The sequence below is a fragment of the Canis aureus genome, chromosome 16, assembly GCF_053574225.1.
Source record: "Canis aureus isolate CA01 chromosome 16, VMU_Caureus_v.1.0, whole genome shotgun sequence".
Lineage (NCBI taxonomy): Eukaryota > Metazoa > Chordata > Mammalia > Carnivora > Canidae > Canis > Canis aureus.
In genome coordinates this window covers 34,257,526-34,281,975 of record NC_135626.1, presented here as the reverse complement: position 1 = coordinate 34,281,975, position 24,450 = coordinate 34,257,526, and the positions used below count along the sequence as shown (strand labels likewise).

At 36.8% G+C, this 24,450-nt stretch overlaps 1 protein-coding gene across 7 annotated transcripts in view; it reads right to left on the bottom strand.

Moving 5' to 3' along the window:
* SPAG9 (sperm associated antigen 9) overlaps nucleotides 1-24,450 on the bottom strand; it is a 145,750-nt gene that overhangs the window by 88,379 nt on the left and 32,921 nt on the right. For all 7 annotated transcript variants that reach the window (XM_077852706.1, XM_077852707.1, XM_077852708.1 and 4 more), the window contains exons 2-3: nucleotides 20,096-20,216; nucleotides 3,584-3,654 (exon numbers count right to left, since the gene is read on the bottom strand). In XM_077852706.1, coding sequence (XP_077708832.1) covers nucleotides 3,584-3,654; nucleotides 20,096-20,216 — 192 coding nt within the window. The remainder of the gene's footprint in view (nucleotides 1-3,583; nucleotides 3,655-20,095; nucleotides 20,217-24,450) is intronic.

Below are 24,450 nucleotides of genomic sequence, written 5' to 3'. Positions count from 1 at the left end.
CTCCTTGAGGGGCACCTAGGTGGCTCAGTTGGTTGGATGTCTGCCTGCACCTCAGGTCATGATCCCAGGGTCCTGGGATCCAGCCCTGCATCAGGTTCTCCACTCAGTGGGAAACCTGATTCTCCCTCTGCCTGCTGCTCTTGTGCTCACACTCTATATCAAATAAACAAATAAAATCTTAAAAAAAAAAACAAACCAAAAACGCTCTGACTGATGTAAAACCAAGGTTCAAGTTTCTGGTGATTAATATAAGAGTGTGTATACACAATTTGCCCAAGTGCCACACAATTGCTTAATGTTTGTATTTCCTCCACTGTCTTCTTTAAGGCATATCTTCTTTTAAGCAAATTCAGTATTTGATACAAAATTTTGAATTTGATTAGAGAGAGAACAGTTATGCATATTACAAAAGGAACCATGGGGCACCTGGGTGACTCAGTTGGTTAAACGTCTGCCTTTGGCTCAGGTTGTAATCCTGGAGTCCTGGGATAGAACCCCACGAACCCCACTTCAGGCTCCCTGCTCAGCTGGGAACCTGCTTCCTCCTCTCCCTCTCCCTCTGTTCTTTCCTCTCAAATAAACAAAATCTTTAAAAAATAAAACAAAAGAGCCATAGCAAGTTTATCTTAAGCAGCAAATAATGTGTTTGATTAAAGTGCCATTTACACAACTTTTGAGGGGACACCTGGGGCTCAGCGATTGAGCATCTGCCTGTGGCTTAGGGCGTGATTCTGGAGTCCAGGACTCCCCCATCAGGCTCCCTGCATGGAGCCTGCTTCTCCCTCTGCCTATGTCTCTGCCTCTCTCTCTCTGTGTCTCTCCTGAATAAATAAATTAAATCTTCAAAAAGACATAAAAATAAACAAATAAACAACTTTTTTGGGTCCATATAAAAAAGGTTACCTGCCTTGTAATAGTGAAAAGACAAGGTTAAATCCTTCAAAGTTCCTTTCCCTGAAGGTTCCCAGAATTTACCTTTAGGATATCTAGTTCTTTAGCAATGGACAGCTATTTATAATTGCTAATTGAATGGCATTTCTAGTACAGACATATAAACACAGGAAAACGTGATCTAGAGTAGACAGACCCATATTTTGAAGTAGCTCTATGTGTATTACATAAACCTTCCCTGAGAAAGAGCAAAATAAAAGGAGCCTGCCTAACAGGGCAGAGGAAAGAAGCTGCTTATGACTGACGGAGGCGTTCCTACGGAAAAAGTTGTTGTGCTGTAAGTGAAATCAGCCTTAGTCCTAGACAGGCCCAACTCCAATGTGGTATTTAAGATTTTCCCCGAGATCTCTTTTTCTTCCTAGAGTATCATTCTCTGAAGGAATTCTCTGTAACTTTTATAGAAAAGTTATTGTACCTTTCACCTGAAATTAAGATGTCAGGTTGTTTTTCTATAGGAAAATTTCTTAACTTTTATTAAATAAATATGAAAAAATATGAAATTTCACTTTACAGTGTTTTTTAAAAAATACATATATTCATTTCTTTTAAAGATTTTTATTTATTTATTCATGAGAGACACAGAGAGAGGCAGAGACACAGGCAGAGGGAGAAGAAGCAGGCTCCATGCAGGAGTCCAATATGGGACTCGATCCCAGAACTCCAGGATCACATCCTGAGCCGAAGGCAGATACTCAACCACTGAGCCACCTGGGCACCCCTCATTTTGTTTTTTTTAGATTTTATTTATTTATTTATGAGAGACACAGAGAGGCAGAGACACAGACAGAGAGAAGCAGGCTCCATGCAGGGAGTCTGATGTAGGACTAGATCCGAGGATTCCAGGATCACGCCCTGGGCCCAAGGCAGACGCTCCACTGCTGAGCCACCCAGGTATCCCTATATACATGTATTCATTTTATACATACTTCAATTTAACAATCCTCAATTTTTACCAAGGTTAGAATGTCAATGAAAATGATTATTTATTACTCATCACTATCAATTACTTATGGCACATAAACATATTCCCCCAACCAGATTTATATTTATTTTTTTTAAAGATTTTATTTATTTATTCATGAGAGACAGACAGAGAGAGAGAGAGAGAGACAGAGAGACAGAGAGACAGAGACACAGGCAGAGGGAGAAGCAGGCTCCATGCAGGGAGCCTGACGTGGGACTCGATCCCGGGACTCCAGGATCACACCCTGGGCTGAAGGTGCGCTAAACTGCCGAGCCACCGGGGCTGCCCAGATTTATATTTAATAGCATTGCTAAGTACTACCATCTGTTCAGACATGGATATGGTATAAGAAGAAGCAACAACAGGTCTTTAACTATTGTTTGTGTTTTTTTAAGTAGGCTCCACGCCCAGTGTGTAGCCAAGCATAGAGCTTGAACCAAGGACCCTGAGATCAAGACCTGAGCTGATAATCAAAAGTTGATCACTTAACTGATTGAGCCACGCAGGTGCCCCATCAATCATTTCTGAACAGTCTTAATATCAACCAAATGCCATCTGATTAAAATCTGAATATTTTTCACATACTGACAAGGTTGCTGTTTAAGCTATTCCTGTCTTCCCAGGGGTCCGTGGTTCCAAAACTCCTTAGCCAATCTTTTCCCTCCACCACTGAGTACTAATTCTTCATGGGTGGCTACAAAAAAACTAAGTAATAACGAAACCTCCTAGATCTGAAATTCTAACCCCTCCTAAAGAAAGTATTAATCATATTATTTCAAAGCAAATCCTTAAAAGCAACAATATGGGTTTCTACCACAGGCAGGATAAGAGATCACAAACTAATGAAAGAAAAATGGAAGCTTAAGACTGGAACCATCTGTATTCTGGGAGATCTGGATAAGAAAGGGGAAAAAAAGAGGAATTTTTTTATTTTTCAAGTAACAAACAGTACTTTGAGTCTATGAAATTCTATTTTATTAAGGTTTGTGACCCCTCCCAGACTGACCATGAAACACAAAAACAATTTTCACATTCAAGAGACTGCAACAAAGGCAGCATATGAAAGGCTCTCAAAGAATCATAAAAAAGGTTAAAAACATGCTCAGGTACATTTTCTAATTTGCTTTGGAGAAATTATATACTAGAGTTATTAATTTAAAATACTGAAATTTCATGCAGAAAATCTGTCTTAGAGTCATTCTGGTTTAATAGACAATGTGTTTATATTATTTGTCATAAGCTTAATGCAAATAAGCCTTTTATAGTGGATTATAAATACAGAAACTCTTACCAACTAGTTACCAATCCATCATTTCCCAACTGGTAACAAAATACATCAATTCTTGTCATATTAGTATCATATATACTTTTTATTACACAGACATTAGTTTGTAATTAGCTGACCAAAAAAACAACTATTGGAACCGCCTTAGTAATTACATTATTCTATGGCAAACTGTCATCCATGAAAAGTTAATTCCAAAAAAGAAAAAAAAACAGAAGTCCGTGTTTGGTAACAAGGGTAAATGCTAAATGAAATTTAATGTTCTCTGGACATATTCCCCAAGAATTATAGTAGCTGACTTTCAAAGAAAAATTAAGACATAATTTCTCAAGTTAATTGAGCCTGTTCAATGTTAGCATGATAAGAACAACCCAGAAACCCACCTCAGTGTGTCTCTGATGTAATGCATTATATTCCTTCTTCAGTTCTGCTTCTCTTTCTTCAAGTCTGCTGACTGAAATTAAGATACATAACATTTAATCAGAACAAAATATAAGAAATTCACTTAAAAATTCCATTCTTAAAACCTGGAATAGGTTATCTATAATTCTTAGCAACTTTAGGACTCAGTGCTTCTCAAAATAGAGACCTCAGTTACCTTCCTTAATAAGTAAAACTTTCAGCAAGGGAGGATAAACTAGATTTTTTAAAAGCCCCTATACATCAGATTGCTTCTCCTAATAGGTGTGTTTCTCAGGTCACCCCTTTAAGTAGATTTTTACTGTGACATAAAATGATCTCTTTCGAAAACACTTTACAAATCCCCTCATAGAAGTTTTAACCTGGGGTCTGGGTCCAAATCATTGACTTTTAACATTACTCAAGCTCTTTTCACTACTGAGCAGTTATGTGAAAGCACCATTGTTCAAAAGTACTTTTTCTGCTTCAGGGCTTAATTTCAGGGACTCATTTTCTTTGATTTAGCTCCCTCTGCTGATGGAGTTTGTGAGTAGCACTGATTTGGGGGTAGGGCTGAGTACAACTACTAGTTTTAGATCCTGAGATACAGAATGTTAGGACAGGATTTCATAGGAAATAATATCAGAGAGGAATGATTCTGAGAGAAAGTAGAGTCCAAGCAGGACCACAAAGAAATTAAATTACAGTACTCAAGATAGATGGTGAAGACAGTATGCAGGCACTGTTCCCACAGAGAAGGGAACACAAAACCGTGATAGTGCTGAGGAAGAGGGGAGACTGGCCAGCCTGGAGGAGCTCATACCTACTAAGTAAGGCACAGTGAGAGACGGTCTGGTGGGGAGAAATAAAGCTGGAACCACCAGGAACTTGTCAAGAAACTCATTTAAGTCTGTTTAAAAGACAGATTAGTTGGAAATGTTTTACTGGTATAAGGGTCTGCTAGCTGTAAGCATGCAAAATTGCTTGTAAGCCACAGCCTGTGACCATGACAGATGGCAGCAGAACTACTATGAACAGATGGCTGTAGAAGTAACTATGATCTATATACAACAGTACATACACGAATGTTTCCCTATACCTAATGTTACCACAGCAAACACCAAATGCATAACTTGCGCTGCACAGTAAACTCATCCTTGGTTTGTGTAGTAGCTTTACTTGCTACCATTTGTTTGAATATCTTGAAAATATGTCATTAATTAGAAAAACTGTAGCTCTGTGGCTGAAAGCAATAATAAGCAAACTTGTAATGCAGATGTATTGTGAAAATGTAATAGGTATTGAAACTATAGTAAGTTTTAGGGCTGCTTCTGTGATTTATATTTAAACACAAGAAATCCAAGCAAATTATATTTAGTTACAATTTCAAAACAAATGTCTTCTACTACTTCTTGTCAATTAAACTGATCTAAAACCTTAACCCTAATACTATTCTGTGAACCTTACCTATTTTTAGTTGTTCATTTGTGTATATCAAGATTTTCTTGGTATTGTGTAACCAGAAAAAAAAAATTTGTTAACTTGGGACTCAAATTCCAACTATCATCCATAAACTTCAATTTTCAAGTTTGTGCTCAACAACAGTCTCATTAATTCTTGTCAGGTCTTGACATGAATTCATAAAATAAGTTTGTATCACCATCACCACCACTTCTGATAGCAGCTAAAATTTTATAGTGCTTATTATGTACCATGCACTGTCTTGTGTGCTTATATAAGCAAATTATTTGAACCTTATATTAACCTTATGCTGAAAGTATTAATACTACACTCATTTTAGAGATAAGAAAACTGAAGCAAAGAGAGGTTAAGTAACTTGCACAAAGTCGCACAGTTAGTAAATAGCAAAACCAGGATTCTTTTTTTTTTTTTTTTTTTTTTTAAAGATTTTATTTATCTATTCATGAGAGACACAGAGAGAGAGAGAAGCAGAGACACAGGCAGAGGGAGGGAGAAGCAGGCTCCATGCAGGGAGCCTGATGTGGGACTTGATCCCGGGACTCCAGGATCACGCCCTGGGCCAAATGCAGGCGCCAAACTACTAAGCCACCCAGGGATCCCCAAAACCAGGATTCCTAATGGAAGAGTCTGGGCCCAGAACCTGTTTGTAATTATTTAACATAGTAATACTCCCTTTGATCTATTCACATAATGGAGCCTACCTTAAAACTTCACTTGGGGGAAAAATGTATAGATGGTATTCTTTCTTTCAAACAAAAAACGCTCTGCTCTTCCAGAAAGAATCTAGTTACAGATATTATGACTTAAAGACATCAAATTGCCAAGAAAAATACATATCCAACTTTATCAATCATCAGAGAAATATGTATTAAAACCAAAATGCAGGGATCCCTGGGTGGCGCAGCGGTTTAGCGCCTGCCTTTGGCCCAGGGCGCGATCCTGGAGACCCGGGATCGAATCCCACGTCGGGCTCCCGGTACATGGAGCCTGCTTCTCCTTCTGCCTGTGTCTCTGCCTCTCTCTCTCTCTCTCTCTCTGTGACTATCATAAATAAATAAAAATTAAAAAAAATAAATAAATAAAACCAAAATGCAACACAGCCCTTGTATACCCATCAGAAAAGCTACAATGAGAAATACAATATACCAAGTTCTGGTAGAATATGGAGCAACTTGGACTCTCATATGCTACTGGTAGGAGTAAAAACTGATACACTATTTGAAAACTGCTGGGCAAGATTGCATATTTACCAATCCAATGACAAAACAACTTAATTGCTAGGAAATACACATACATGTCCACCAAAAGGCATTTAAAACAATGCTCAAAGCAGCACTATCAGTAATAATCCAAACCTAGAGACACCCCACCCATCCAATAGCATAAAGGATAAATATTCCTGCATTTTAACACTATTCAACAGTGAGAATGAACAAACTACTGCTACACATCATGGATGACTCTCACACACAGGAGATTGAGGGAAAGAAGCTAAAGCAAAAGAATACAAAGTTCAAAAGACATACTTAAGGAACTAAGTTAAAACTAATCTAAAATGTCAGAAATCAGGGTAGTGGTTACCTTTGGGGAGGAGTTAGTGACCTGATTAATTTACTGTGTGTGCAGCCCCACCCTACCCCAGTTCAAACACACTGAGCACCTATGCACACAGGCACTTACTTGGGCTTGAATACTCATCATTGTTTACGTTCTCCGACAACTCTGAATTCAACATTTAGCAGAGGATCTAAACAGACCATTCAGACCCATTACGAACAAATTGTGCCAATTCACCATTAAAATGTATAGGAAGATGAGCAAAAATGTTACCGGATTGAAGAATTATAAAAAGAAAAAAAAGAGGGCAATCGGAGAGGATAAATTGGAATTACTCTTTTGAAGGTCATGTTGGTGATACCTAATAAAATAAGCAATGTCCTCCTCTGACCCAGTATTACTACTTTTTTTTTTTAAGAATTTTAATATTTATTTGAGAGAAAGCACAGCAGAGAGAATGCTTGGGGGGGTGGGCAGAGGGAAAGGAAGTAGCAGATTCCCTGCTGTGTGAAACCAATGCAGGGCTTGACCCTTGATCCCAGGACCCTGGGATCATAACCTGAGCCGAACCAACTGAGCCATCCAGGTGCCCTTCCAGTATTACTATTCTTACTCATCCTGTGGAAATACCAAAGCCCAAAGATGTGAAAATGTTCTATGCAATACATTTTATAATAACTCCCAAATTACAACCATCCCCAAATTTGTCATTAGGTGGTTGGTAAAATGAAATATCATAGTCATTGGATTGACCACAATCCAGTGGCTTTGCTACTTCCAAGTTATTTTACCTTGAGTATATTAATCCCTCTGGGCCTTAGTTTCCTTATTTATAATTGAGAAATAATAGTTTATTAGAGTTTATATTAGTAATAGTACCTAGCACACGTTTTTCAAATACAACAAAGGTACTGCTAAAAGGAATGCAGGGTATCTACATGTGCTGACATGAAAATGGTTCCTAAAACTGAATGGAAGAATGTTGAATATATACTGCTATATCTGAGAATAAAAAATAAATGCCATAAAGGTGGAGTCCTAACTCAATAGGACGGGTATCCCTGTAAGAGCTCTTTCTCCCCACTTATGCACAGAGCAAAGACCATATGAGGACATAGACACAGCGAGAAGGCAGCTATCTGCAAGCCAAGGAGAGACCTCTGAAGAAACCAAACTTGCCAGCACCTTGGTCTTAGACTGCCAGCCTCCAGAACAGTGAGGAAATAAATTTCTATGGTATTTTGTCATGGCAGCCCTCCCAGAGTAATATAAGAAACTAAGTATCATCTTGGAAAGAAGCTTAAAGCTTTTGTACAAGGTGTTTATCAAGTAACTTGGATAGGCTGGACTTGCAGCTTATAGAAACAGGACCTCACTGATATCATGGCAATTTGCTTACCAGTGCTGGTTTGTGTGGCTTTGCTGCTATGTACTACTTAGTAGTAAGACTGTGGGAGATATAAGACCCTAATATACTACAATTACCAGAGATTTCCTTATATACCTAAATGAATGTGCTTTGTTCACAATGGTTCATCTTCATCTATAAAAATTCCTTAAGAGTTCTATTAGTCACTTTGCTCCCCTTAAGCATTCTGGATTATCCCTATCTAATTCCTTAAGCCTCCACCCACAGCTTTCTAAACCATTAGTTTCTGCCTAATTTATTTCCATAACATCCTATTTTTACTCGGCTCAAAAATAGCACATGACGGGATGCCTGGGTGGCTCAGTGGCTAAGCGTCTCCCTTGGGCTCAGGTCATGATCCCAGAGGTCTGGGAAGTCCTGCATCAGGCTCCACTTGGGGAGTCTGCTTCTCCCTCTGCCTATGTCTCTGCCTCTCTGTCTCTCATTAATAAATAAATAAAATCTTAAAAAAAAAAAAACTTGATAATCAACCCATTTTCTAACACCTCTTTCAAAATATATTAATCTCATAGAAATTATCTATGTCTTTTTTTTCTTAGCATACACCACACAAAAAAAGGTCATTTAGCATATGCAAACTATATGTGGTTACATGACTTGCCCCTTACCCTGTTTGTTATTTTTATTAATCAACTTTATTTTTTTTACAGCAATTTTAGGTTCACAGCAAAACTGAGCAGAAAGTACACCGTGTTCATACACCCCTTCCCTGTCACAAACACACACCTACAACCTCCTCCATTTCTACATTCTGCAGAAGAGTGGTACATTTGTTACAATCAAAGAACCTAGCTGACATTATCACCCAAAGTCTACAGTGTGCATTAGGATTCACTCTTACTGTTGAATATTCTATAGACTTGGACAAATATATAATGACATGTATCCACCATTATAGTTTTCACATAGAATAGTTTTACTGCCTTAAAAATCCTGTGCTCCACCTATTCATCCTCCTCCCTTAACCTTGGCAACCACTGATCTTTTTACTGTCTCCAGTTTTGCCTTTTTCAGAATTCCCATAGAGCTGAAATCATACGATACAGAGTCTTTACACATTGGCTTCTTTCACTTTGTAATACGCATTTGGGGTTCCTCTGTGTCTTTTCATGGCTTGATAGCTCATTTCTTTTTAGCACCAGATAATATTACATTGTATAGATGTGTCACAGCTTATTCCTATTATTTTCCTAAGAGCAAGAAGAGTGAGACATAAGAGTTTTCTTTCCACATTCATTTTCATTATTCTACACCACTAGAGAAGATAATCCTTTTTTTTTAAATTTCTCTTTTTTAAAATTTATTTATTTATTCATTAGAGACACAGAGAGAGGCAGAGACAGAGGCAGAGGGAGAAGCAGGCTCCATACAGGGAGCCCGATGTGGGACTCGATCCCAGGACTGCGGGATCATACCCTGAGCCAAAGGCAGATGCTCAACCGCTGAGCCACCCAGTTGTCCCAGAGAAGATAAATCTTTTTTTTTTTTTTTAAGATTTATTTATATATTCATTCAGAGAGAGCGAAAGAGAGGCAGAGAGAGACACAGGCAGAGGGAGAAGCAGGCTCCATGCAGGAAGCCCGATGTGGGACTCGATCCTGGGTCTCTAAGACTACACCCCAGGCTGCAGGCGGCGCTAAACCGCTGCGCCACGGGGGCTGCCCCAGAGAAGATAATTCTTAAAACTACCTTATGGAATGACAGAATTCAGTAACTTGAGAATGTGTCTCACGAATGTACAAAATAAAATTTAGAAAATTATATTTAAGAAGTGTTTTCTACCTTTACTATAGACCTATATGTTTATACTATTCAATCAAGTCCAGAAGTCTTCCTAGAATAGTATGGTACATTTACTCATAAAATGCGGGTGGCAAAAAAAACTCTCCAAAATTTATAATGTAGTCAACTCCTCACTCCCATTGCTAATTTTCTAGGGGCAAGATAAGATTTGTAGCCAAAAAAAAAAAAAAAAGATTTGTAGCCCATAAACACATGTATCTTGTTAGCAAAATCTAACCACTAAATCAGAAATTGATTTCCTTGTAAAAAGGAATTATCTTATGGTTAAAATGTCTACATAAATTCGATTTAAACCTATCAGTTCCTCTAACCTAAGTATTACCCATTTCCATCTTCCCCTCCACTCCAGTGTAAGAATTACAGCCTATTCAGCTCAGTCTATTTACTTGAGGTCCTTAAGTGATTATTTCTGTATCTTATTAAACAGAAAACTTGCTATTTTGTATTGTCCTATCCAGATGTATCATAGATAACTAATTATATAAATCAAAAGAAGTACACTAAAATATATTACCTATTACTAGTAGACAACTACAGCATTACAAAGATGGTTCAAACATTAAGTTACCCACTTCCCCACTTATGAACTGGGAATTAAACAAGCCAGGATGCCAATGAAAAATCCAAGACATATCTTCCCAAAGGAGTTGTTCATTACATTCAACTCTACAAAACTACATAGGCTTTCAGATTGCTAAGTTAAAGTTTGTTGTTGTTTTCTGGTTCTCAGACCAGCAATATATAGGCAATTAAAAGGCGAGGAGGGGAGGAGGGTACACAAAATGTAGAACGTCCATATAAGGGAAAATTATTCAGCCTTAAAAAGGAATGAAGTATGGCTGATACGTATACTGCAGTCTGGATGAAACTTAGGCTAAGTGAAAGAAGCAGTTACAAAAGATCACATATTGTATTATTCCATTTATATGAAATGTCCAGAATAGACAAATCCATAGCAATAGAAAATAGATTAGTGGTTGCCAGGGGCTAGGGAGAACAGGGAATGAGGAGTGACTGTTAATAGGGATGGATTTCTATTTGGACTGGTGAAAGTGATCTGGAATTAAGACAGTTGTGATGGGGGCACCTGTGTGCCTCCATCTGGTTAAGCCTCTGCCTTTAGCTCTGGTCACGATCCCAGGGTCCTGGGATCAAGCCCTGCATCAGGCTCTCTGCTCAGTGGGTAGCCTGCTTCTACCTCTCCTTCTGCCTACTCTGCCTACCTATGTGCTCTGTCAAATAAATAAAATTAAAAAAAAAAAAACAAAAAAAAAGACAGTTGGGGGACACCTGGGTGGCTCAGCAGTTAGGCATCTGCCTTTGGCCCAGGGCATGATCCCGGGATCCAAGATCGAGTCCCACATCAGGCTCCTTGCAGGGAGCCTGCTTCTCCCTCTGCCTGTGTCTCTGCCTCTGTGTCTCTCATGAATAAATAAATAAAATCTTAAAGAGAAAAAAAAAAAAAAGACAGTTGTGATGGTTATACAACTTTGTGAATATACTAAAAATCACTGATTTGTATACTCCAAAATGGTGGATTTTATAGTGTATGAATTATATATACATACATATATATATATATATGTTTTTTTTTTAAGTAGGCTCCATGCTTGAATTCATGACCCTAAGATTAAGAGTCACAGGCTCTACCAACTAAGCCAGCCAGAAGCAGTGTGAATTATATTTTTTTAAAAGGGAGATATCATTCAAGACCTATCCCTAACACAAGCATCAGAATATTACATCTTGGGGATCCCTGGGTGGCTCAGCGGTTTGGCGCCTGCCTTTGGCCCAGGGCGCAATCCTGGAGTCCTGGGATCGAGTCCCACGTCGGGCTCCCTGCATGGAGCCTGCTTCCCCTTCTCCTGTGTCTCTGCCTCTCTCTCTCTCTCTCTCTCTGTCTATCATAAATAATAAATAAATAAATAAATAAATAAATAAATAAATAAATAAATAAATAAATAAATCTTTTTAAAAAAAAGAATATTACATCTTAATTTAATAGTAACCTAACTTTTAAAGGAAAAGACAAGATGTGAAACAATGAGAATAAGAGAAAATCTCAACACTTAGTAAATGTTTGTTGAATAAATGAATATGCAATAAAGAGTTTTAAAGTGATAATAGCCAGAGTAACCTTGGAAGTTATTTAGAAATTAGATTTTAAGAGCACAAATTATAAATGCTATATTTTCATTAAAATTTGCCATCTTTTCTTCCTCAGATAATTCACAAGTAGAAAGAATAGGCAGATGATTGCTGAGCTTTAGGTACATTCACTCCCTTGCCTCAACACTTGAGCAAAACCATGCAATATCTATTAAAGCTCTTAAGGTAAGGCAGACAACTGGCCAGATACTAATCAAAGTAATTTCCTCTTTTTCTTAGACACATTGCTAGATGGCATATCACAGTCTCTATAATTAGTTTCTGATTGAGTTATAGCCACTGAAGTAGAAGCAAAAGCTGTGTGCACCACTCCTAAGGCCTGGCCCAATAAAAACTATCCACGTAGAACTGTCCATTCCCTTTCTCTCCTCTCTACCTTAATGGCAGGTGAGTATGATGAATTTGGAGCGAGAAGTTGGAAAGAGCCTACATCTCCAAAGGAAATGCCCACCTTCTGGAAACATCTATTCTAATTTTCACATGAACAAGAAATAAAATATAACATTTGAATCATTATACATGTATTTTGTGGCATGGTTGCTACAGAAACTAGAGTTACTTTAACTCATACATTAGCTTATGAACAGTCACTAAATCCTCTTAAAAGGCATTCTAAATTATCAAAGGTATGTTACTCGATGGTGATTTTAAATAATTTATGAATTTGTTACTCTCGATGATTTTCCAAATGTTTTCCTGGCCATGATTTTCTCCAACATAAAACCTGCAGCAAGTACCTTGATAGAAATTATCTGATTGTATTTCCTGTTTTCTTTACCTCCAGTGTGATTTGAAATACCAGTATTATCTTTTTAGGTTGTAAGTTAACCACGAAGATCATGTAACACAAATTGAGAACCTCTCACTTTTCTGAAAATACAATACTTAGCACAACACAATCAATAGACTCCCGCTTTCTCAAGGCCTAAGTCACATAAGATAAAATAGTGTTTAACAGAGAAGTACTTTTAAATGCTGGGAAGAGCCATCTCTTCAAAGTCCTGGATGCCACCAAGTCACAGTAAAGGGAAAAGAAAAGGAAGTAGAAGGGAGAGGGAAAGGCAGGAAAGAAAGGCCCAACTGGGCAAGGATGGCAGACATTCCCGAAAGTTTCAGTTACCATAATGTTAACCTATGCCTATTATTGTTGCATTATAGGTAAAGTGTAGTAAAAGATCATTTCTTGTTTAATTAGTTCCTACGTGAACCCAAATGTAAAAATGATCTCAGGAAAAATCTTAAAACTTTATCATTTTATTCATCAAACTAGCCACAACCTGAGATTAACTAGAAATAAGCAAGATTCAGCTCATCCTTCCTATCCCAAAACAACAAATAAACCAATCTGCCATTCTTGAAAAACCTAATATTCTGAAGGAAAAAAAAAATCAAATCAGGGCATCTAAAAAGCAAAGCAGGGAAAGGGCAAGAAAAAAGAAGAATCAAAAGACTAATCTAAATTTTTCCCTTTTTAATCACTAATAGAGATCATTCAGCCTTATTTAAATGCTCTTTTTCTTTCTGTCCATCTTTCCAAAGAGCAAGACAACATGATTAAGGCAGGAAGAGCCACCTGCTCAGCCTGCTCAAAATCAGAGCTTACCTCCTTAGATTGATGGCCTGTGCCAAGTTTGGAACACCTTCCATCTCTGTTGTCCTCTGCCCCATCAGACTGCTGATAGGCCTATGGGGGGAAGAAAGAGAAACACACCTGCTAGAACGCCGTGTCCAACTCATTATTTGCCTTCTCAAAAGGAATCATCAGTTCTTACTATTCATGGAAGGCAGATAATCCAATGTTATTTGGCCTCAGAAGATTGGCATTGGTCTTTCACAAGCCTTTCCTTGAACAATTGAGCATCAAAAGTCTCAACAGGTAAGCAAGAATCAAATGCTGACTTAAGATCAAATAAATCTCAGACAACCACATCAAAACAGTAATAAAAGCCTCTCTTCTGCCAACTAAGTCCTGCACCATGTCTCTAAAGTTCAAAAGATTTTCAGACAGATTGATGCTATTAATCAATGACACAAGGTGAAATGCTAAAGCATTCTCATGAATTGATGATCATATCCTGAAAACAGAGTAGAATAACTTCAAAGAACCTCTGTGGTTAGAGAACTGATCTAGTCTCTGTCTTGACAATGTTACCCTAAGCCATCCACACCACAAAGTTGACTACTCTCCTACTAAAGTCTCTATGTAGGGAGAGTCCATGCTTTCCCCCAGCACACATTCCTATGTAACACCTTCATAGTCAAGAAATACTTCCTCATGATCAACCAAAATCAACAAGTAACATTTTCTCTAATTCAAATCTTCCAAAATTACAGAAAAACAACTTGGTATCTTCTTTCCCTGTCCTTTTATATGTTTGAAGTAATCAAATAATTCATTTTTATTCTGTTCTCTAAGCTCACTATAAATCCCTTCACCCTTAATAAAATTAATTTCCTATGAAACTTTAGGTTCCAGATATTAATTATAAACTACAACCTTAAGGTTTTCAATAGGCAACATTAGACTACAGAAATGAGAGAGTCCAAATACAGATAATGAGACATAAAGCAGATCTGAAGACTACACATGATGTTACCTAATGAAGTAGGCATAATAAAATGTTAGTGTTTGCATAAATTATCCTGTGCTTAATTTTTTGGCTTGCCCTCTAAAAATAAGCTCCAATAAAAACCCTTGTATAAAGTTTATTAAATATACAAATGTTTTTCATATGGCAAAGAATTCAATTCCAGTTAAAGGCACTAAAAAAGTAACTTTTTTTAAAGCAACTTTCTATATAATGAATTTCATTTAATATTTTTTTTTCTTTTAAAGTAAGCTTTATGCTCCATGTAAGGCTTAAACTCATGACCCTGAGATCAAGGGTTACACATTCTACCAGCTGAGCCAGCAAGGCACCCTTTATTTCATCATTTTTTAAGTCAGGAGATATATGAAACTCCGAAAGTTGTCTTATTAAAAATATGCTTTCAACAAAAATACAAATGATCAGTGTTTTACTTTAGTCACTCTAAAAATAATGTAGAAAAAATAAAAATAATGTAGAAGGGATGGTCTACCGACAAGAAAAAATTAAAATGAAAAAAAAGGCCTATTACAGTATTATTCCAATTTTCAGAATATTAATATTTATTGCCAATCACAAAACATGGCAAAGGGGCTGATAAAGCTTTTTATCAACCTGAAGGTATTTTTTTAACTGATTTGAAAAACAGTGACAAAAAATAAATAAATAAATAAAATAAAAGAGAATATTTAGGCCTAGATATTAACTTAGGTACGAACCTATACTCAGTACCTTAAAAATGGTTTATTTTTCATCTATGTTATGAAAGTTCTCAAATGATCAATCACATCATTAACCGACAGACCTTGCTTATAAAACAATCCCCAAAATGGAAGTCTGTTCTAATCCCTTTCTTTATTCCTTTAAAATAAAAAAAAGCTAACGATTACACTTTCCATCTAATAACATGCTAATTCTTATGACCAAGAAATCAGAAGTGTTTTCCTTCCAATAATAATATATGTTTCAAGGTAAAGACTTCAAGGTATTTTATTAGACCAAGATCTTGATACCAAATCTAAAAAACAAATGAATGTTATATGGGGGAGGGAAAGAGCAAAAGGTCAGAATAAATCTCTACTACAGTGTTGTCAATTGTCAAAATCATTTTTTCATTTAATTTAAAAAAGAAATTTTCATTCAAAGGAAGGAAGGCCAGATTCAGAGAAGAACCCTCACATAGCTTAAAATTACTGCCATCATCTCCACAATTCAAGGGAAAAGTCACCTATTATAAATCAAAGAGCTTGAGGGAAACAGTTTTCCTGAGAGTCAAATGATAAATGGTTCTATATCAGCTCTGTGTGCTAATATGTTGCAAATAATGATTCAAATTCATAAGTTATGATAAATGAAATATGCTACTCAACCATACTTCTCCAACTCTTTTCACATTAAAAATGACCAAACACTAATATAAACCAAAAACCACTGAAATATTAATCTTACTTGCCCTACTTCCTTAAATATATTCTGAGAAAATTATCAAAAGATAGAGAAATCTATAGCTTTTTTTGTTTGTTTTGTTTTTTACGATTTTATATATTTATTCATGAGAGACCTAGAGAGAGAGGCAGAGACACAGGCAGAGGAAGAAGCAGGCTCCATGCAGGGAGCCTGATGTGGGACCCAATCCCAGGATTCCAGGATCCCGCCTTGGGCTGAAGGCAGGCGCTAAACCGCTGAACCACCCAGGTGTCCCGAAATCTATAGTTTTGAAAAAATATTCACTGCAATATAATTCACTATACTGGAAAAGATGTCCAACCAAACCAACAGAAGTTTTTTGTTTGCTTTTTTTTAATTTACCTGTATTTATTTTTACTCTCATTCTTTCATTCTACAAAGGATTTGAGATAGCTTATTAAAACATAACAATTCATTACATATGTATAGATTAAAAAGAAAATAATTTAAGTACGCTACCCAGGTAAGGTCCAAACTAGTCCTTACAGTTGTACTCCTAAGTTCATTTTGAGTTTCAAGTAGCCAAAGTAAAAAAAACAAAGTGGCCATTAAATAATTCTCATTAGAGCAAAGAGAAGATACCCCAGAGAAAACAAGAATTGGTAATAGATGGCATAGCTTCTGGATGGTGGGTATAGGCAGACATTTTTAAAAGAATAAAGATTATACAAGAAATATAGTGTTAAGGACAAGATACAAAATTATTTATACACTCTAACTTCAGTGATATAAAAACATGGTATATATGGAAAAAAAGACTAGAAAGTCATACATAACCTTCCCCCCACACACACACTGATTTCTTTGACTGCAATAACCATATTATATTCTTCCATACTACAAACATATTCTTCTGTACCAAGCTAAATGATAGATATACAGCGGTATAATATTTTTAACTGTATTAAAATGTCTATATTTACTTGACTCAGTTAAGATAATAGTTGGCTTACAAGAAAGAAATACTCAATATACAAAAGAACTAATGAATATCAAGTATTTTGTGACAAAGAACTCATTACTGCCACAATATGAACAGCAAGACTGATTACAGACTCCTTCCATAGTTGTTAAGAACCAACAGGCCTTTCTCAACCCATAATTTCGTATTTCTACTCCATGTATGTTTCGGATTCGTCTTTAGGACTCACAAGATGTTAACTACAAAGAAGTGTTGCTGTTACTCCCAGATAAGAAATCATGTAATACCGTTTTTAAAAAGTCCTTTGTGTTAGAAAAACCAAAAGCATATCCTACATAGTTCAAATTTTTAAAAGAGAGCAACTAGAAATCTCTAAAATCAAACATGACCACAAAGCTTTTATACACTCAACTATGCAAAATTTTTATAGACTCAATTTCTCAACATTGTGAAATAATACCACAACCTGAAAATTCCATACTATCAAAAGCTGTAAAGTATGTCCTTAATTCAGTTCCTATTTCTTGATGTTTTCTTGCTTCTCAAATAGTAAGTAACTACAACCAAAATTTCCCCTTTTAACATAGGAAGTCATCTTCAAAGCAGAACTTAAGACTTTTACTGTGGCTACTTTTTAAAGAGAATATGTGCCCTAAAACATATCAATTAGAACTGACAGTCTTTAAAGACTCTAACATACAAATATAAACATGGAAATTGGACAGATACTGTTATCCCACTGTGCTCAAAAAGTGGCACTAAACAAAAAACACTGCACCCATCTCTCTTCTATTACAAATATTATCAGTAATTTTTACGGCCTTAAATAAGTGTTATTTAAAAATAGATGTTAGGAACACTAAAAAACATTCAAACCATTTTAAAAGCTTAAGACAATGAAAATAAAAATAGATGTCATGCTACAGTAACTGTAACAAAAATCATGATGTATTCTTTCAAAAAAACTGATAGAATTAAGATTAAATAGTCAGATATTCTCTTGTCTATCATATAAAAAAGAATTCATATGCTCTGACATACATCTATTTACACTGGTTTTCATCTTTTAAAAAACATATTCCCTGTCCTTGTTTTCCAAAAGGATAGGGCTTTGGTGATACTTAAAGATCATCTCCTTCCTCCACCTTTTTTTAAAAATAAGGAGTTTTGACTCATATTAAGAGATTTGAGGGAGGGAAAATTAAGAAAGTAAAATGAAAAAATAGTCAAACATTTCTCTTCCACACACATTTTTTTTCAGATATTTAAATATGGCAAAATAAAGACTTAGAAGAAAATTTTAAGATACACTTTGATTTCATATTATAACCATTTAAGGCTTAAAGAAAAATAGAAGAGAGAAGAAAGTAGTTAGAAGAGAGAAAAAGATTCCAAGGTATCAAAGGAAAAGGGAGTAAGTTGCAAAGCATTAATAAAAGAAGATTCATTACAGCCTCACTCAGAGACGAAGAGATTTAGCATTACAAGTTTTGTGCATCTGAATGGTCAATTTTGATTAATCACGGTTTTAAGCTTTTTTTTTTTTTTAAGATTTTATTTATTTATTCATGAGAGACACACAGAGAGAGAGGCAGAGACACAGGCAGAGGGAGAAGCAGGCTCCATGCAAGGAGCCCGACGTGGGACTTGATCCTGGGACTCCAGGATCACGCCCTGGGCCGAAGGCAGGCGCTCAACCGCTGAGTCACCCAAGTGTCCCAAAGCTGTTTTTCTAGATGAGTGGTACCCATAGCGATGTAACTCTAGTAATATATTTTTTGGCATTTGCACTATGGAGTCCATCATCCAGCTATCTAAAACCTTAAATTTCTATAGTAGAATCACAGAAGTCACTCAACATATTCAATGTGAACAAGGGAAGCTAGAACACTCTAGGTATCTACAAGACTAAAAGTACAAAGACATGATATATGGCTTTGTCTCATTGTAGTTGGCTTATTACCAAACATCAACTGGCTCCCTTGCATGACATCTGCTTAACAGCCATGTCAGTTTTCCCTGAATTCTGTAATACCTGAACTCCAGATTCCCAGTGATTCAAGGTTTAGCTCTATTAGGCCATTCCAAAGCACTAGAGGGAACAGTCAGTTATCACACACACACCCCAAGTCTGGTAATAAGCGAAGGTTATCTACCATGAATTCCCATCCTAAACAGCAGATGTCACTATGTAGCCAAAATGGTTGACAAAGGAAGAATTGCTGGTCCTCTTCTGCTTCCAAGGATTCTGAAGGTTTATAGTGCTGTGAGGGAAAACTGAAAAACTCTCTGCCTGCCCAAATCAAATAAGAAAATAGGCCATGAAGTTTCTCCCCGCCTTTTTTTTTTTTTCTAATTTTGACTTAATTTTGTCCAATTCATTAGCCAAAAAGAGAAATCATCCTTGGAGTATGAAACAGTTATTTTTAAATCAAAAGTACAATGATATTATATTAAAAATGAAATAAATCTGAAAAATGATATTCCCTTCCCCAAACTCCCTCAGTTTTCCACTAGAAAATAATGAAAAAGAGAACTCAGTGATAATTTTTGTGTGTGTGTGAACCCTGCCCAACAGGGGGCTTGAACTCACAAACCTGAGATCAAGAGTCACATGCTCTACCAAGTGAGCTACCCAGGCTCCCCTAGAATTCAATAATTTTTTTATACATACTTCAGAGCTAGAGTTTTTGTCACATTTGTAAATTTGAAAACAATACAGAATGCAATGGAAATTTGTGTAGTGGATCAAAATCAGAAGAAATGATCCACATGCACACATCCCAGAATCCTGCATAATGGATATAGGATAATGTTAACTACAAAGGCTGAGAGATAAATTGAAGAAGAGAGTCTTAAAGGCATCTTTGATTTAGTTATTTCTACAGACATCAGTGCCACATGAAAATGTGAATAAAGAACCAAACCTAGCTTCCAGGTCTCACTCTTCAGTCTGGGATGATGACAATTCCAAGTACATATATATATTTGGAAGCCCAGTCAAATGTCAAGATGAGTCACTGCACTATTAGAGCCCACTCTTTAATATGTACTTATGAGGAGAAGTATTTTTACTTACTCTGGTCAGCATAGTTTTTTGCTTTGAGCTCAAGTTGTCTTGTTTGAGATTCTAAAGATTCCACTCGGGTCTGTAAATCCTTTTTTTCCTGTTCTTGAGAATCTTCAAATTCAATGAATTTCTAATAGAAAAGAAAAGTATTATTTCCATTAAAGAAATGAAAATTCTTTAACATTATCAACCCCTGTGTTTCCTGGTATCAGGAATCACAATCAGGCATTGAATACTCAGAAAGATCTAAGAATCAGGTACTTCTGTTGATTTTTTAGTTTCTTGATAAAAACTTCCAAATACAGAAAAAAAAAAAGACCAAATAGTTTATAAAGTGTTTCCACTTCATATAACAGGCATTCCAAAGAAAATACATGCATCCTACTCCAAAAATATGAATCCTTAGCATATCTGCATATTTATCTGAGTTGAAAACAGTGTTTTGCATAACATTGTACAGAACATGTACAACAAATGAAGCACTGAAGAATTATAATGTGTCAATAAATATTTGTTCAACAATTATTTGGTTAAAAAAAATTATTTGGCTAATAAACAGCCTTCTAGATTTTTTAACAGCTTTCTAGATTACCTGAACTATGGAGTTTAAATTCTTGAGAAAAAGAACACTTCTTAGAAATAACTCCAGCAATCAAATTCAATTTCATAAAATTGTTCTCATCAAGAAAATTATTTTTTAAAGGTTTTATTTATTCATGAGAGGCAGAGAGAGAGAGAGAGAGAGACAGAGGCAGAGACACAGGCAGAGGAGGAAGCAGGCTCCATGCAGGAAGCCCGATGTGGGACTCAATCCCAGGTCTCCAGGATCACACCCCAGGCCAAAGACAGGCGCTAAACCACTGAGCCACCCGTCGTCAAGAAAATTATAATTAGGGATGCCTGGGTGGCTCAGCGTTTGGTCGCCTGCCTTCAGCTCAGGTCTTGATCCTGAATGAATTCCACATCGGGCTCCCTGTGGAGAGCCTGTTTCTCCCTCTGCCTGTGTCTCTGCCTGTCTCTCTCAGTCTGTGTCTTTCATGAATAAATAAATAAATCTTAAAAAAAAAAGAAAATTATAATTAAATCTAATCATTAAATCTCAGCCCTCATCTTAACTGTTTTATCAGTGTCATCTGACATCTGGTCACTCAAAACATTTTTTTAATTTGGCTTCTAGGACTTTGTTCTTCTACTTTATTGGTTGCTTCTTGGTCTTCTTTGTTAGTTCTTCCTCTTTTTCCCCACAAACTCAGTCCTTGAACAACCTTTTCTCTTCATTGTTTACTCATTCCCTGGTGATCTCATTCAGTTTCATGGCTTTAAATACTAACTACATGCTGACAACCTCCAAATTCCTAGTCTAGTCTCTAGCCTAGACCTGAATTCCAGATTTGTACATCCAATTGCCTACTGGACAACCTTGTTGATTTGAATGTCTAATAAGCATCTTAACTTTCGCATGTTAAAGCTTGCTCCTCCTCGTCTTAGCTAGCTCATTTAATTACCGTGGTCAGCTGCTCTGGCTCACAACTTGAGTCAGCTTTGATTCTTCTCTAACACTTCATATCCAATCTATTAGCAAATCTACCTTCGGATGCAACCTCATCATCTACACCACCATCCTGGTCTGTGTCAACATTATCTATTGCCTAGATTAATGCAACAGCAACTAATTAATCTTACTTCCACCCTTGCCCCTATAATGCATTCTCAATACAGTAGTTAGAGTGACCCATTAAAAAGTCAGATGGAGGGACTCCTGGGCAGCTCAATGGTTGAGCATCTGCGTCAGCTCAGGTCCTGATCCCAGGCTTGGGGATGTAGTCCCCATCAGTCTCCCTGCGAGGAACCCCCTTCTCCCTCTGCCTAGGTCTCTGCTTCTCTCTCTCTCTGCGTCTCATGAATAAATAAATAAAATCCTTAAAAAATAATAATAAATAAAATAATAAAATAATAATAATAATAATAATAATAATAATAATAATAAATAAATAAATAAATAAAAAGTCAGAAGGGTCACCTGGCTGGCTCAGTCAGTAAAGCATGCGACTCTTGATCTCAGGATCATGAGTTCAAGCCTGACGTTGGGTGTAGAGGTTACTTAAATAAATAAAAACTTAAAAAAAAAAAAAAGTAAGATCAGTTCAGTCCTCTGCTCAAACTCCTCTGATTGCTTACATCCTCCCAAAGTCCTTACCACAGCCTCCCAGGACCAACACAATATATCATAATCTTTCTTCTTTGACATCATTCTCTTCTACTCTTCCCCTCCTTCCCCACCTCCTTCATGTACTCTGATTCAAGCTTCCCTGCAGTTCCTTCAACACTCCAAACCTTTGCACTTGCTTCCTACAGCCTAGAATTCTCTTTCTGCAGATATCCAAATGGGTTGCCCCCTCGTCACCTTAACATCTTCGTTCTAATGTCATCTTTTTCTTTTTTAAGATTTTATTTATATCAGAGAGACAGAGGAGAGAGAGTGTATGCATGGAAGCATGAACAGAGAGAGGGAGAGAGGGAGAAACAGACTCCCCGCTGAGCAAGAGCCAGATGCAGTGCTCAATCCCAAGACCCTGGGATCATGACCTGAGCCGAAGGCAGACACTTAAAGGAGCCACCAAGGCACCCCTAAATGTAACCTTCTTAATCAGATTTCCTTGTGATGATATTTAAAACTGCAATACCCCCTCTCTACTTCTCTCCCTGCTTTACTTCTCTCCAACACTCTCATCTAACATACTATACTTCTTAGTAATTTATCTTATTATCTGCCTTGCCTCACTAGAACGTAGACTTCATGAAGGCAGGAATTTTTTTTAAAGATGTATTTATTCATTTCAGAGAGAAAGAAAGGGTGAGCACGAGGGGGAGGGGCAAAAGGAGAGAGTCAATCTCAAGCACATTTCCTGCTGAGCACCAAACCCCACGCAGCCCCGGATCTGACGCCCATGAGATTATGACCTGAGCCAAAACCAAGAGTAGGTTGCCTAACTGACTGAGCTCCCCAGGCACCTCAGGGCAAAGATTTTTGTTTTCTTTGTTGTTGTAGTCCTAGTGCAAAGAATGACGATGGCTCAAATGTTTGGTAAACAAATGAATAAACAAATAATACTTTTGAAATAAAAAGCTGAAACCCATATAGAAAAATATGAAGTTCACACAAAAAAAATTCAGTATCACTAAATAAACCCTAATTTTAATATGAAATTTTTTTGTTCATTACTTCTTTTGCCTGTCCTGAAACTTTTCAGTCACTGCAGTGGATATAGTTTTTTGTCTGTACACATTGCCTTCCTTTCAACCTCTCCCATTTCATGTTAATTCTATTCAGTCCATACAATTCGACTGGTGAGGACTCCATCTCCCTAGGGATGGGCATATGACTTGAGCCACACAGGTCATTCTCCTCTGGGATATCTGCCAGTTACTAGATAGAAAGATACTACCTCTCGGGATCCCTGGGTGGCACAGTGGTTTGGCGCCTGCCTTTGGCCCAGGGCGCGATCCTGGAGACCTGGGATGGAGTCCCACATCGGGTTCCCGGTGCATGGAGCCTGCTTCTCCCTCTGCCTGTGTCTCTGCGTCTCTCTCTGTGTGACTATCATAAATAAATAAATTTAAAAAAAATTTTTAAAAAAGAAAGATACTACCTCTCTTCCTCTGGAATTGTATACTCTATAAGAATTTAGCAGGCTTTTAAGTTGCAGATGGACATCTTTTTCCAACACATGAAAAGAAAATGCCTAAGAAATAAAGCCAATATAAAGGAAAACAAAGAGCAAGGAGGAAGGAAATCCTAATTAAAGGTACTATTTGAGTAGTAGAACCAGTAGTTATTACAGCCAGCATCTTGTAGTCATTTTTCATTTTTCAGTTATCTAAACCAATACATTCCTATTTCATATAAGCTTGTTTGAGATGGTTTCTATTACAAGAAACTGAAAGCACCTTAATCTAGTCATCTACTTTTCCTTAAGAGCCATTTGATTTACTTATGTTATTAGATTAATGTTCTCATTATCTTTGCAAGATTGAAGCCTACAACCTCTGGAACATTGGTCCTTAATCATACAGGGGTCCACAGACCCATTTGGTAATTTGATATATCCATAGATCATGCTTCCCCAGAAAAAAACCCCACATCCAATCTGAATTCTGCCTATTTTCCTCGGGGACTCAGAGATCCCTTTTTTTTTTTTTTTTTAATATATATATATTTTTTAATATGAGATCCCTTAATTCTTTCCACAAACTCCAGATTTAGCACCCATGCCCTATATGTTTCTATGAAAATATTCCATATTTGTGAGACTTCTAGGAAGCATCAAACATCCATTATTTACTTTTCCAGAATATTAAAGATA